At 43.8% G+C, this 15,471-nt stretch overlaps 1 protein-coding gene across 2 annotated transcripts; it reads right to left on the bottom strand.

Annotated features, from left to right (window-relative positions):
- Positions 1–1,110: 1,110 nt before the first annotated feature.
- ADPGK (ADP dependent glucokinase) lies at positions 1,111–12,154 on the bottom strand. Of its 2 annotated transcripts, none has more exons than XM_040413690.1 (7): positions 11,667–12,154; positions 10,909–11,134; positions 6,345–6,407; positions 4,587–4,707; positions 4,304–4,500; positions 3,333–3,431; positions 1,111–1,920 (listed from the first exon to the last, which is right to left on the bottom strand). In XM_040413690.1, exons 1-7 carry the CDS (start codon positions 11,891–11,893, stop codon positions 1,381–1,383), a joined length of 1,473 nt encoding a protein of 490 aa, XP_040269624.1. In that variant the 5' UTR covers positions 11,894–12,154; the 3' UTR covers positions 1,111–1,380. The 2 variants fall into 2 exon arrangements, with proteins under 2 accessions (XP_040269624.1, XP_040269623.1); XM_040413689.1 differs by having other exon boundaries at positions 1,111–1,923.
- Between the last annotated feature and the right edge of the window lie 3,317 nt (positions 12,155–15,471).

The raw sequence follows: 15,471 nt of genomic DNA on the forward strand, positions 1-15,471 counted from the left end.
CCCGGGCTTTGGCCAGGAGAAATACAGTGGAGTGCAGCGGGTTTTGTCTGGCCGACAGATGCCGGAACAGGCTAGCGAATTAGCCTGCCAGATTACCAACGCAACTGTAAACAAAGCCTTACGTCTACAAAACCCAGCTTCTCCATGGTTCTATTGAACACAACTGTCATCACCGCAGAGCCTCTATTACGGCCCTGTGAAAGCGGTGGTAGTAGTGTATACACAGAAAACGGATACAATACAGATTTTCTTCCTGAATTTGCAGGCAGAAAATCCACAGTGTATTACATTTACAACAAAGTGGATGAGGTTTTAACAAATCCACATAGTGCAAAAAACATGACATGCATTATAGACTTTCTGCAGAATTTCACCACAGATTTTCCCTATTTGACATGATTGGATCCGATTCTGATTTTTTAAATATTGACGCCACAATAAAAACTAAGTAGAAAAAAAAAAAAAAAAAAAAAAAAATATTTACCAAACGTTGGCTAAGGCTTTACTTGTGATTTACTAATGTATGCCCAATTTCACATTTTAAAAATCCTCATTAAAGGGAACCTGTCACCTGGATTTTGTGTATAGAGCTAAGAACATGGGCTGCTAGATGGCCGCTAGCACACCCGCAATACCCAGTCCCCATAGCTCTGTGTGCTTTTATTGTGTCAAAAAAACAATTTTATAGATATGTAAATTAACCTTAGATGAGTCCTGTCTCCTCCATGCTTGAAAGATGAGTCCAGCGTTCTCTGACTCTGAGCCCAGCCACGCCCACTGTGAAGGAGCCCAGCACCGCCTGCATCCTCCGAATCTCCTCCTCGCTCCGCGACGTCACAAATCTAGAGCGCCGTAATCTCGCGATGCGCGAGCTTCGTCGGCATTGTGTTCCTTCCCTGTGCTGGCATTAGCCTCAGGGAACAAACTGTGCATGCGCTAGCTCGCACATCGCGAGATTACGGTGCTCTAGCTTTGTGACGTCGGGGAGCAAGGAGGAGATTCGGAGAATGCGGGGCGGTGCTGGGCTCCGGAAACGTTAGTAGCCTCATTTACATATATATAAAATCGTTTTTTTTTACACAATAAAAGCACACAGAGCTATGAGGACTGGGTATTGCGGATGTGCAAGCGGCCATCTAGCAACCCATGTCCTCAGCTCTATACACAAAATCCAGGTGACAGGTTCCCTTTAAGGTTTGGGATGCAAAACGATTTACATAGTGAATAAATTACTTATTTAATGTGTAACATTTGTAACATTTCTGTAACGTACTAGCATATAAAGGATTTGGATTTTCTGACCCCTATAAATAGGAACAGTCGCAGTTGTGTTGACAGCACCAGATGTCACCTGTGTTCCTGTAGTGCAGAGTTGTTTCCTTACTGGGTTTTGGACTCCGAAAACAAGAGTCCCTCTGCTGATATAGCATCTCCCAACCCTACTGTCCGAGCTGGATCCTTGCAGATCAGGACGGGTGTAAAATGGAAGGTCACTCCTCCTTTACTCCACACTGCTACTGGTTCCTTAGCAGTAACCCTAGCTATAAAACCAGTCTCTGTTCGCGATGTCATAAATTCCAATGGGCTTTTAAGCATTACTCTTGAAGGGTCAATTGTTTGACTGGCACACGCCTGAGCTCCAGCAACCCGGGCACCTGCAGCTACTGCTGAAACCTGATTTCCCCAAAAGCCATCAATAGTGGCAATAATATGATAGGCCAGTGTGTGAAAGTGGACTCTGGTAAGACTAGAGCCTTCACTACCAGAACCATGAAGCATCCAAAGCAAGATGTCACTCACTATTCCGACATCTGGAACTCCGGACCAGGCAGACAAGGTGGAATGAGGCCCATCTGCTGACTGGGTCAGAAACAGGAGCTCTTGTTCATTGAGTCCAAGAGAACTTATCAGAGGGAAGACCTGCTGACCAACAGAACAAACAGAACCTCGTTAGAAAAAGATAGCAACCCGTCTCATGGTGTTAAATAAAGATTGTAACAAAGTGCATCCTGAAAACCCAAGCAGAAACTATTATTATGTAAACTGTGGGCAGTACACTATGTTCAGGAAATCTTACTGGCATCAGACTAAGGCTACTTTCACACACGCGTTTAGTGTGGATCCATCGTAGATCTGCACAGACGGATCCGTTCAGACAATACAACCGTCTGCATCCGAAGGATCCGTCGTGAACACCACTGAAAGTCAATGGAGGACGGATCTGTTTTCTATTGTACCAGATTGTGTCAGTGAAAATGGATCCGTCCCCATTGAATTACATTGTGTGCCAGGACGGATCCGTTTGGCTCAGTTTCGTCAAGCGGACAGCAAAATGCTGCAGGCACCGTTTTGGTGTCCGCCTCCAAAGCGGAATGGAGACTGATCGGAGGCAAACTGATCCGATTTAGACCGCTTGTGAAAGCCCTGAACGGATCTCACAAACTGAAAGCCAAAACGCTAGTGTGAAAGTAGCCTTATTTGTATAATTTTCACAATTTAATAAATAGAGAAATAAACATATAGATAGTGTATTTCACATATACAAGTTAGGACCAGAAATATTTGGGCAGTGACACAATTTGGGCTCTGCATGCCACCACATTGGATTTGAAGTGAAACAACTGAGATGCAATGGAAGTGTAGACTTCCAGGTTTTATTCAAGGGGATGAACAAAAATGTCCTGTGAAACGTTTAGGAATTCCAACCATTTTTCTACAAAACCTCCTAATTTCAGGGGCTCAAAAGTAATTAAAAAAATTAAGATTACCATAAATGAAGGGGAAGGGGGGATCATTTATGACCAGATATACGCCACTTTTATGGGGTATATATGGCGCAGATTCTGTCGCACGCCATGGTACGGCAGAATCTGCGAGTTCTTACCCACTCACGCCGGGTCTAAAAAAGTGGGCATAGCGGGGTAGGGGGCAGGCCCATCTCATTCATCATCTTCTACGCCTGGTTTAGGCGTAGAAAATGGTCTAAATGTAAGACGGCAAGGAAGCTGCTTTACATTTAGAATCAGCACTGGATACGCTGAAGGCCGACGTCTCTACATAACTTCGGCAATCCACTGCCAGCTAGAATGCCTTTTTAAGACCGGTGATTTTTAAAATGGATATGACATATAATGGTGGGAAAACCATTTAACTTCAAAAACAAATATTAAAGTTTCCAAAATACTAGAAATGTAGGCTTTTTATGAATGGTTTTGGTTAAGAAGAAAGATTATCTATGTAACTACCTGTATAATGTCTTTTCTAACACATTCTAGTTTTTGGGACTACCCATTCCTCACACCTACTTCAGATTTGCCAAGCTAATGGGTTACCTGGTAGATGATTCCTCTCATCAGGTCTCCATCTGTCATACTTGCCAACTCCAAATGAATAAGGATATCTGAAGGAACATCTGACAAAGCACTGGCAGCCTAAAAGTTGTTCCAAAGAGAGATACAGCTGTTGGCCAGTTTACCATAAATACCATATTCATTAACCTCTTAGTTGGGCATTAAAGTGGACATGTTAGTAAATACATGTATTCTACTTGAACTAACAATCCTGCAAAATCATTTCTCATAGCTTTGTGCCGTTCCCCTGTTATTCCTCCTGAAGGTTTATGAATCGACAACTGGGTGATACTATTCCCTTTGTGCACAGTTTGAACTCTGATTGGACAGTGTCTGAATTTGCAGGGGCCATCATTTTATTCATAGGCCCCGATTTATAATGCCTTTACTCTTTTTGCAGATTTTATAAAACCACAATGATAATGTAAGCAGGATCAATGTACATTCACAATTATTCTGACAACTGCCTGTGGCTTCTGTCCAAATGACTCCTTTTTTGAGCCCAGAGTACTGTCTTCAAAACAAAACAGAACAGAACTTCAACTTAACACATTCCAGGTCATCATCCCCATTTTTCTTTAAATGGAATCTGTAACAATTTTTATGCTGCCCTAACTCCTAAGTCCCATCAGCTCCAGTGCATGCCAATGAGTCCTCATATTCTTGAGCTCCTGCCTCTCCCCACCACTGATTGACAGTCTTTTCCTACTGTGATCAGCAACCGGTGGGGTGGACTCATCAGCATGCGCAGGAGCTGTTCAGTACAAGATTTTAACAAAACTGGTGAGGCAATTAGATAAAAGTGAACCAGCATTTTGATAAGGGGATCTATCATTATTTTTTTTTGCTGACATTAGTTACAAAAACATAAAACTGGTGATATTCCCTTTAAGGAGAGGCTGAAACCAGGAATGAACTCCTCAGAAACGGGTACATGGAAGCTACTGTCTTACCTCATGTAAACGACTGGCTCTTTTCTCCTGACTTAATCCTTCCATCATGTGCAATCCAGAGAGAACCAATAATTTGGGCTGGAAGTCCTCTAGGCTTGAAAGTAAAACCTCCAATGATGTCATGGCACCATTGGACAAGTCATGGGAAAAAATGAACCGACTGGCGGCTGGAGCACGTCCCGAGCCCCACTTCTCTCCTAAAAGGCAGAACACCAGTTTAATGAAGGTTCCTCTTATCTTACTGTACATGTGCATCATATGTACAATTATACATATTCTTTACCTGCTTTGTATTCCAAGATCAGATGATATTCATCCTGCTCTTGTAATGAGGCTGGAGGTACCAAAATACGGTCATCTAGCAGTTCATGAAGTTTAGGGCCTACTGGGCCACAAAGAAGAACCTGTGGTAGATATAATAAAAAAAGTTGTCTGTATAAAGTAAAACATTTTTTTTTATTTGATATATTTGTGGTTTTGAACATTTTTAAAAACTTTATTCAAGTTTCTTTTTCACAATTGAACCTGCGATTTCTTTGATTGCTTGTATGATACAAATAGTGGTTTTTACAGGTAGTCTATTATATTCTGCCAGAGCCAGGATATACCGTAATAGTGGCTGAGACATGGCAGCCTAGGGACCTTCAGAAGACCTCCAGCTGCCATGACACAGTCTTAGTAACCCACAATTGCATTCACGGTGCAATTTAGAGACAAAAGGGAACTCCCTCCCACAGTCTAAGGCCCCTTTCACATGGGCGAGTATTCCGCGCGGATGCGATGCGTGAGGTGAACGCATTGCACCCGCACTGAATACCGACCCATTCATTTCTATGGGGCTGTTCACATGAGCGGTGATTTTCACGCATCACTTATGCGTTGCGTGAAAATCGCAGCATGCTCTATATTCTGCGTTTTTCACGCAACGCAGGCCCCATAGAAGTGAATGGGGTTGCGTGAAAATCGCAAACAAGTGCGGATGCGGTGCGATTTTCACGCACGGTTGCTAGGAGACTATCGGGATGGAGACCCGATCATTATTATTTTCCCTTATAACATGGTTATAAGTGAAAATAATAGCATTCGGAATACAGAATGCATAGTAAAACAGCACTGGAGGGGTTAAAAAAAAAATTAAAAATAATTTAACTCACCTTAGTCCACTTGATCGCGTAGCACGGCATCTCCTTCTGTCTCCTTTGTTGAATAGGACCTGTGGTGAGCATTAAATACAGGAACAGGACCTTTGATGATGTCACTCCGGTCATCACATGATCTTTTACCATGGTAATGGATCATGTGATGACCGGAGCGATGTCATCAAAGGTCCTTGACCTGTAATGGACGCTCACCACAGGTCCTCTTCAGCAAAGGAGACAGAAGGAGATGCCGGCATCGCGATCAAGTGGACTAAGGTGAGTTAAAAAAATATATATTTAACCCCTCCAGCGCTGTTTTACTAAGCATTCTGTATTCAGAATGCTATTATTTTCCCTTATAACTATGTTATAAGGGAAAATAATACAATCTACAGAACGTAGATTTGGGTACCAAACATGCTTGATTTTTCTCACGCGAGTGCAAAACGCATTACAATGTTTTGCACTCGCGCGGAAAAATCGTGGGTGTTCCCGTAACGCACCCGCACATTTTCCCGCAACGCCCGTGTGAAAGAGGCCTAATTGTTCAGATGCCATAGTTGCTACTAATCGTGGCACCTGATGGGTTAAAAGGCCGGGGTTGGAGTGACCTCTGATCCTGGCAGTAAAAGCCAGGTGCCAGCTGTATACCAGAGCTGGCATCCGCACGCAATGGTGCAGGCCGAGCTAAGATATACATACTATTATGGCACCAAGCGTGCTTGACCTGCTGCTCCATACTGGTACATGGTACCCCTGTTCTCATGCTCAGTGGGGGTAAGAGAGTAAAATAATTAGAACAGACCTTGTACATCAGCACATGATGCTATACATATATTTTTGGTATCAACATAGTGTCTGCGATAGGGCTAAGTACTGAGGAACAGGGAAGAACATTTTACCTCCATATCTGGGTGGCCAGCCAATCTTTGAGCGATAAGAGCAGCATTTCCACCAACAAAATGCTAGAAAGGAAAAAGACAGACCTGTAATGTACTTATAATGCATTTTTTATCACAAGGCCAGGAAAATATACACTAGTAAGGAACTGATCTATTTATCTTTGAACACACGCAATCACCTTTTATATCATAAAGGAGTTGTAAGGCCTAGAAGCCGTCAACCCCAATTTCCCTAACCTGTGCGTGGCAGCAGATTATGACATAGTTTTATGGGAAAAGAGTCAGTAAAACTTGCAATTCATTTATTTAAATTCCTACTCATTCTGGGCTTTGAAGTCAGAGAGGTTGGTCCTATCAGTGATGACAGCTCTCTCTGTATACACAGCCATAGAGGGAAGGCTGTCAGTCACTGATAGGACGTCTACTTGACTTCAAAGCTCAGAATGAGCAGGAATTTAAATAAATTCTAAGTTATACTGAAACCTTTCCCATAAAACTACATATCAATCTGCTTACAACTTTCTAATATACGGTTTCAGCTCCTCATCATTTTCAAGATAGGAAACAAAAACATTATTTTTCACATCCAGAGGCAGAATTGGGTACATAACTAATAAAGAAAGTTCCAGCACTCACATTCAAGTTGTGTCGTTCTTCGTCTTTATTCATCGCTAACCAGTTTACATAGAAGGACAGAATCCATACACCTTGTGGCAATTGTTAACGCATTTCGAACATGTTGTTCTTAGTCGTAACATTGATGAGTGTCAAGTCGGGGATTTTAAAGTCTATTGCCCTCCTCAAAAAACCCGCCCAGCCGGGTGGGGGAAGGGGTCTTTCCATGTCTATCACCGGACGAGGCACTCATCAACCTGTTATAAAAAACACCTGTGCATTACAGACCCAAAACAAATAAAAAAAACAAAAACACACAATTCCATACAAAAGGATGTTGTTCCAGAACGGTGAAGGCTTTTTTAGATGTCGTTTGGCAAACTCTAATCTGGCCTTCCTGTTTTTGAGGCTCACCAATGGTTTCCATCTTGTGGTGAACCCTCTGTATTCACTTTGGTGAAGTCTTCTTTTGATTGTTGACTTGTCACACAATAACTTACCCCCGCTGTGCATTAGTAGGCCCCCAGGTCTGTGTAAACAATCATCACTCCCCCCTCCCCCCCCCCTCCCCCCCCCTCCCCTCCCCGGTGCTGGTGACTTGCTTCAGCCATGTTTATTTATTTTACATCGCTACTGTATTCCGCTTTTTATAGACATTAGCATCAAGCTGTCCCCAATGGGGCTAACAATATACAGGTCCTTCTCAAAAAATTTGCATATTGTGATAAAGTTCATTATTTTCTGTAATGTACTGATAAACATTAGACTTTCATATATTTTAGATTCATTACACACAACTGAAGTAGTTCAAGCCTTTTCTTGTTTTAATATTGATGATTTTGGCATACAGCTCATGAAAACCCCAAATTCCTATCTCCAAAAATTAGCATATCATGAAAAGGTTCTCTAAACGAGCTATTAACCTAATCATCTGAATCAACTAATTAACTCTAAACACCTGCAAAAGATTCCTGAGGCTTTTAAAAACTCCCAGCCTGGTTCATTACTCAAAACCACAATCATGGGTAAGACTGCCGACCTGACTGCTGTCCAGAAGGCCATCATTGACACCCTCAAGCAAGAGGGTAAGACACAGAAATAAATTTCTGAACGAATAGGCTGTTCCCAGAGTGCTGTATCAAGGCACCTCAGTGGGAAGTCTGTGGGAAGGAAAAAGTGTGGCAGAAAACGCTGCACAACGAGAAGAGGTGACCGGACCCTGAGAAAGATTGTGGAGAAGGACCGATTCCAGACCTTGGGGGACCTGCGGAAGCAGTGGACTGAGTCTGGAGGAAGACTGGGGAGAGGGAAATGCCAAAATGCCTGAAGTCCAGTGTCAAGTACCCACAGTCAGTGATGGTCTGGGGTGCCATGTCAGCTGCTGGTGTTGGTCCACTGTGTTTTATCAAGGGCAGGGACAATGCAGCTAGCTATCAGGAGATTTTGGAGCACTTCATGCTTCCATCTGCTGAAAAGCTTTATGGAGATGAAGATTTCATTTTTCAGCACGACCTGGCACCTGCTCACAGTGCCAAAACCACTGGTAAATGGTTTACTGACCATGGTATTACTGGGCTCAATTGGCCTGCCAACTCTCCTGACCTGAACCCCATAGAGAATCTGTGGGATATTGGGAAGAGAAAGTTGAGAGACGCAAGACCCAACACTCTGGATGAGCTTAAGGCTGATATCAAAGCATCCTGGGCCTCCATAACACCTCAGCAGTGCCACAGGCTGATTGCCTCCATGCCACGCCGCATTGAAGCAGTCATTTCTGCAAAAGGATTCCCGACCAAGTATTGAGTGCATAACTGAACTTAATTATTTGAAGGTTGACTTTTTTTGTATTAAAAACACTTCTTTTATTGGTCGGATGAAATATGCTATTTTTGGAGATAGGCTGGGAGTTTTTAAAAGTCTCAGGAATCTTTTGCAGGTGTTTAGTCTTTAGAGTTAATTAGTTGATTCAGATGATTAGGTTAATAGCTCGTTTAGAGAACCTTTTCATGATCTGCTAATTTTTGGAGATAGGAATTTGGGGTTTTCATGAGCTGTATGCCAAAATCATCAATATTAAAACAAGATAAGGCTTGAACTACTTCAGTTGTGTGTAATGAATCTAAAATATATGAAAGTCTAATGTTTATCAGTACATTACAGAAAATAATGAACTTTATCACAATATGCAAATTTTTTGAGAAGGACCTGTATGTCCCCTATCAATAGGTCTTTGGAGTGAGGGATGAAACCAGAGTACCCGGAGAAACCCACACAAACACGGGGAGAACATATAAACTCCGTGCAGATGTTGTCCTTGGTTGGATTCGAACCCAGGACCCCAGTTCTGCAAGGTACCAGTGCTAACCACTGCTGTCTGTGATACCCCTGAATACATGAACTGGAACCGAAGACTACAGTATCTGGTCAAGGGCAGTACAGACAGTTGTGACGTGGGTGAGGCACATCACCGACAGCATGCCCTATAGAAGCTGCATGGGATGATTGATTACTATTTACACAGCACGCAGATGCAGCTCTGGGGCCTACTCATGTGTGTCAGGGTATGTTATTGTGTGACATACATCTGTCTATATTCGGACATATTCGCAATGATTAATACTTTATAAACAATTCATACTTTATAAAAATTCATAAAAGACATAAATACAGTAATATAAATTAGTGATTCCCTGTATTTTGGCTAAAGCTTCGGGGTCTGTATGGATAAGAGATATCATCTCTCCGATGGGTCAGTTAACCCAGCTAATGTCCCGATCAGTGGTATTTAAATAGTAAGGAACAGTCAGGTATTTGGATAAAGTTCTTAGTGTAATCACTTGTATTTATAGATTAATCGTCACTTTATACGTTCAATATAGTGCCGCTGAATATCGCTGCCTATTTGTAAAGTAAACCGGAGCTGTTTTACTCACTGTTTTAGATGGAGTAATGCCGGTTTTTATTGCATCTAAAACAGTGAGTAAAACAGGTCCGGTTTACTTTACAAATAGGCAGCGATATTCAGCGGCACTATATTGAACGTGTAAAGTGACGATTAATCTATAAATACAAGTGATTACACTAAGAACTTTATCCAAATACCTGACTGTTCCTTACTATTCAAATACCACTGATCGGGACATTAGCTGGGTTAACTGACCCATCGGAGAGATGATATCTCTTATCCATACAGACCCCGAAGCTTTAGCCAAAATACAGGGAATCACTCATTTATATTACTGTATTTATTTCTTTTATGAATTTTTATAAAGTATGAATTGTTTATAAAGTATTAATTTTAGCTATCTCATTTAGTATGTTTTAAATAAGTACTGCATAACGAGATTCAAATAAATATATTGTTCTATCAAACCCTCCTTGTGGAACCAAGTGTTGGTGTGCCCTACTACCTTTTTATTCTTGATCTCAATAATTTTCAGAGGATTGGGTGAATCCTCTTCGTAGGAGCACCCATACCGCTCTTGATCAGTAGGTGAGCCCTCTCTAATATTTTATTTTCAATATTCGCAATGATATTTACAAAGTGGACACCCCATTTAAGAGCTTGCAGAATATATATTAAGAAAAAAAAGAGCGTTTTTTTTTTTTAGACATAACCGTATACAGATTATCAGATATATCCCAGTATTGTACAAATTATACGTAATATTTAATACAGTCCAGTAAGGCAATCAAGGATCTGTCAGCAATTCTGTCAGATTTGAAATTGGTGCTAAAATGATGGCAGCCACAAAAGAACCCCTTGGGACTACATTATCTGCCAAAATCCAGCACTGGCGTGGTACCATGAGCTTTGCTTGACACATCCTGCACAGTATGGATGTGAACATAGCCTGACCGAATGTTTTGCTCATCAAAAAAAAAAAAAAAAACAAACACACACCCTACAGGAATCACATAGATCTGACACAGTAAAGAATGGGCTTACCTTGGCATCTGGGTTCTGTGAGGCAGTATGGGAGATGTGCTGGAAGCTGTCTGCATCACTATAGAAGCGTTCAGCCGCTGCTCCCTGCTGCATGTAGTGCAGGAATGTAGCAGCTAGCTCCTCTTGAGAGGTGAGGACTGAGTGATCTCCGCCAGACTGGGGGTGCAGTCCTAGAGCTTGCAGCAGGCTCACCCCTGAAAGTACCACGTCAACGCATGCATTCACTCTGTAAAAACAAAAAAATACCCAGAAGAGGCACATTTAGTGTAGTGTATGAACTCACACCTGCTATACTGACCATCAGCACAAATAAATACAGTACAAATGTAAAGGGACGCCTTTGTACTGATCAAAATTCTGTCGGCTGCAAAATGGAAATGTGCGCTCCCTAGTCAGTCCTCGTGTGATCTAATTTTATGGCGATATGGCTGTCATTTGCACTCCCATAATGCGCCGCACTATGGAAACAATTCAGACCTGTAAATTTAGCTTCGGAAGTGATCAGAGAAGACATCTTCTAACACAAAACTGATGCATCGCAGCCCCCTGAACGCTGGGCTCGCAGGCGTCGCGGCCCCCTGAACGCTGGGCTCGCAGGCGTCGCGGCCCCCTGAACGCTGGGCTCGCAGGCGTCGCGGCCCCCTGAACGCTGGGCTCGCACATACAGGTGATATAGTCATGTCAACATTGTAAAGAGATATACGAGATACATAGACATGACATAGATGATAGATATACAGATAACAGTAAATGCTCACCCCACTGCTACCTTCCCCCAGTGTCTGGTGGGGGCAGTGATGACTTGGTCCCAGGCAGCAGACAGGGCTTCTTCAAATGATGGACTTGAAGAGGTCTCCCAGGTGGAAAGACTCTGCAGGGAGGAGGAGAGGTATTCCAGGGCAGCCTCAGACAGGTCAGGCTGGAGATGATGGATCAGACCCACAGTGAAGGCCAGCAGGCCCACACACAGGGTTCTGGCCCACATTGTGTTCAAGTATGAAATGAGCGATCTATGTAATGAATGGGGAGGGGGTTACCGGAGGGCAGAGCACACACTAGAAGCAGAGTTACCCTGTGTCCATCCAGCTGCAGCGATCACATCAGCCGCTTACTGCCATGTCTCTGCTGCCCCAAATCAATAACCCAATCACAATGGCCGGAGACAGGCAATGAATGAATGACGGCTCATCCAGCCTGGATCGCCGCTACTTTCACTTCCGACCACCCCGGCTACAGCGCAGCGTAACTTGTGTCTGTGAATAGAGAAGTGCGTAAGCTTCTCCTAAAGGAAGAGGTCGCTCTCATCTTCCAATCATTAACTCCAGAAGGTCACCTGAGGGGCGGGACTTTCTCTGCGAATGAAAACGAGGCTTGACACGCACAACCCGGCACTGTGAAGTCCACGTCACCAGTCTTGCACGGATTACTGAGTAGCGATGTAGTGTTGGCAGTACCAGTAACACTAGGCCATTGTGTCTAACCTAGGCGCCATATCCTTGGAGACTCCCATAGCAGAAATAATATTACAGCGCCCCTTTTACATGAAGCTCTGTGGTGGAGAGACAAGGGGGTGAATTCACTCTTGTACTTCTAGTAAATATTGAATTGGTCCCCTGGGATACATGTACAGTATATTGAGACTGGTTAAAACAGGAAGGGTGGGTTCATATGAGATTTTTGCCAACTGTAACATATACGTTGGGAAAAAAGGATACAAAAGCGTAGCACACCACTCTTCTCTATCCAGTAGAAGAGTATACATACACGTTTTATTTTACAGTGAAACAGAGGTCACTGTATGGCATCAGTCCGACTCTTAGGCATCCGTTAACGTATATGTTAAACGGATGGCAAAAACGTGATGTGAACTCACCCTAAGGGTCCATTCACACTTCCGTGGTGTTTTGCGAATCCGCAATACACCCGGCCGACACCCACATAGAACTTATTGCGGACAAGAATAGGACATGTTCTATTTTTTTCCAGAGCTGCGGACCGGAAGATCGGGGCCGCGCTCTGGAAATGTGGATGTGGAGAGCACATAGTGTGCTCTCCACATCCATTCCTGCCCCTTAGAGAATGAATGGGTCCACACCCGTTCCGCAAATTGCGGAACGGATGCAGGCCCATTCCACGGATGTGTGAATGGACCCTAAGGTGTATTTACCCCCCAACATGTGAGAATGCACCAAATATCCAGCAGTAGTATCAGGGACTGAAGTGAATGTGGACAAATGCAGGTGAAAAGGGTTCAGGAAGTAGGTAAGAGGCTGTTACGTCCTTTCAGATGGACAATAGGAAACCCATCTGTGTTCTGAATGGAGACTATGGACGAGTCCTTAAAGGGATTGTACGTGAGTGGGATCCATGCACAGTTCATTTTTCTTGCAGAAAATTGGAGGAGGAGGATGTTGAATGCTGCTATTTTGTTAGCATGCATTGGTTGTCTTTGCCAAGGGTGGAGTGGGAACTTTAAAAACCTGAAAGTGACCCATGTTGTAGGTGAGTCCAAACTGACAGAAGGTGGGGCAACACAAATAGGCAGGGATAACACAAGTAGGTAGGGGCCAGCAACATCTTAATGCAGTACAAAATACCTCACCAGCAAAACCAAATACAACAGTGCAGCATAAATACTGGCCTATCACCATAATGAGCACAGTGATACAGTTAAATTCAGGAGAGCACCTGGGGCTGCTGGCCAGGTGCAAAAGCAGATTGAACTTTCTCTCACATACAGGGACGATCCCGACTTTGTTAGACGGGAGACTTCCCTTGAAGTATCCGTTGAAAGATTCCAAACTGTTATAAAAGAGAGAAAGCATAGACAGTTTATGCGTGATCTTTCCGAGTTTAGAGAGAACAGGGCCTATACTCAACAACCTACCAATACCGTATCTTTGGTGTCTGAGGTGTCCACATCTGAAGTGGACTCCTCTGACACTGAACCATCGGCTGGTACATATAGAGGTAGAGGCACCACACAAACTGGGAGAAGGGGCAGACGACGATGGCAGAAGGGCGGTGGTGGCGGGAGGGGTCGTCCAGGGGGGGCAAATTACTCCTCTGGTCCATTATCTTACTCCTCTGGTCCATCATCCTATTCTGCTGCTGCCTCGTCCAACAGTCTTCCGGCGCCACATCCCCCATCCTCCTCGTCTGCCTCTTTTTTTAGAGAAAAGCCAGGTCTCTTACCATCTGCGGGACAGGAACAGGACCGACAGGGCTTGAAGGGAGGCTTGCAGGTCATTAACCTAACGTCACGGACACTAAGTACACTTGAACTTGGTGTACTAAGCAAGGGTCTTTCTTTTGTTCCAACCACCAACTTCTGCCTGTTTACGTGGACAAAGGATTTGAGTTTGTTCACTAGACGTCTCAAGTGGCACAAGTTTTTTAGGGATAATGACAGACAAACTTGTGCCAGACTCGGCCTGAGTGAGGGTGACCTGACCTCACTGCATTCCCTATGTGAATTGGGAGAGGAGGGTAGCCGTCGTCCAGGACAGGGACCATATACCAACCTTAAGCCGACTAGCAGAAAGATGCCCCCACCCATGAATTATGAATGTGTGGACATCTTTATGCAGATGGTGACGAATGATCTTGAGAAACTGGAAGGGATATCTCCCCGCCATTTCAATCTGTCTCGAGCAGAGATGTCAGCACTTACTGCCCTTGAGAAGGATAAATCTATCATTATTAAATCATCCGACAAGGGTGGTAACTTGGTTATCCTTGACCATGCAGCCTATCAGACCATGTGTCTAGACCTTTTGAAAGACATGGAGGGTTATAGGGTATTACCTATGAATCCCTCGGATACCTACCATGAGGATTTAAAGATCATCCTGACTGATGCCCTTACAGACAGATTGATTTTGGCGGCTGAATATGACTTTCTTCTTCCAGCTCATTCCACCATAGCCACCTTCTATGGATTACCAAAAATCCATAAGGGTATTACACCCCTAAAGGGACGCCCCATCGTCTCTGGGGTAAATTCCCTAACACAGAACTGCGGCATCTACATTGATCGCGTGCTTAAGGAGTTCGTCGTGTCTCTACCTTCATATACGAGGGACACGATGGACTTCCTCAGCAAGATTGACGCGATCAATGTTGACCAGGGTTGCATATTGGCTAGTATAGACGTTGAATCCCTATACAGCTCAATTCCACACAACAAGGGCCTTTTTGCCGCAGAGTATTTTTTGAAGACAAGGGACATCCACTGTAGAGCGCATAACACCTTCATCCTCAGACTTCTCGAGTTCACTCTGACCCACAATTTCTTCCTTTTCAACTCACGGTTCTACCACCAGCTCAGGAGGACGGCAATGGGGAGCCCTTGTGCCCCCACTTATGCCAACCTCTTCCTGGGCTGGTGGGAGGACACATGCGTGTTTCCAGATGCTGTGACCTGGTGGTCCGATAAGATCACCTTCTGGACACGCTATATAGATGACATCTTCGTGATTTGGAAGGGTGGGTCAGAGGAACTCCGAGAGTTTGTCGGGTCCCTTAATAGCAACGATATTGGTTTGCAGTTTACCTTCGAGT

This window comes from Bufo bufo, chromosome 1, assembly GCF_905171765.1.
Source record: "Bufo bufo chromosome 1, aBufBuf1.1, whole genome shotgun sequence".
In the NCBI taxonomy this organism is placed as follows: domain Eukaryota; kingdom Metazoa; phylum Chordata; class Amphibia; order Anura; family Bufonidae; genus Bufo; species Bufo bufo.

Coding starts and splice junctions, on each gene's coding strand:
- ADPGK (XM_040413689.1), bottom strand. CDS start 11,893: ATGTGGGCCAGAACCCTGTGTGTGGGCCTGCTGGCCTTCACTGTGGGT. Junction 3,432..4,303: donor GAGCCAGTCGTTTACATGAG/GTAAGACAGTAG, acceptor AACAACTTTTAG/GCTGCCAGTGCTTTGTCAGA. Junction 1,924..3,332: donor TGAGAGGAATCATCTACCAG/GTAACCCATTAG, acceptor TCTGTTGGTCAG/CAGGTCTTCCCTCTGATAAG.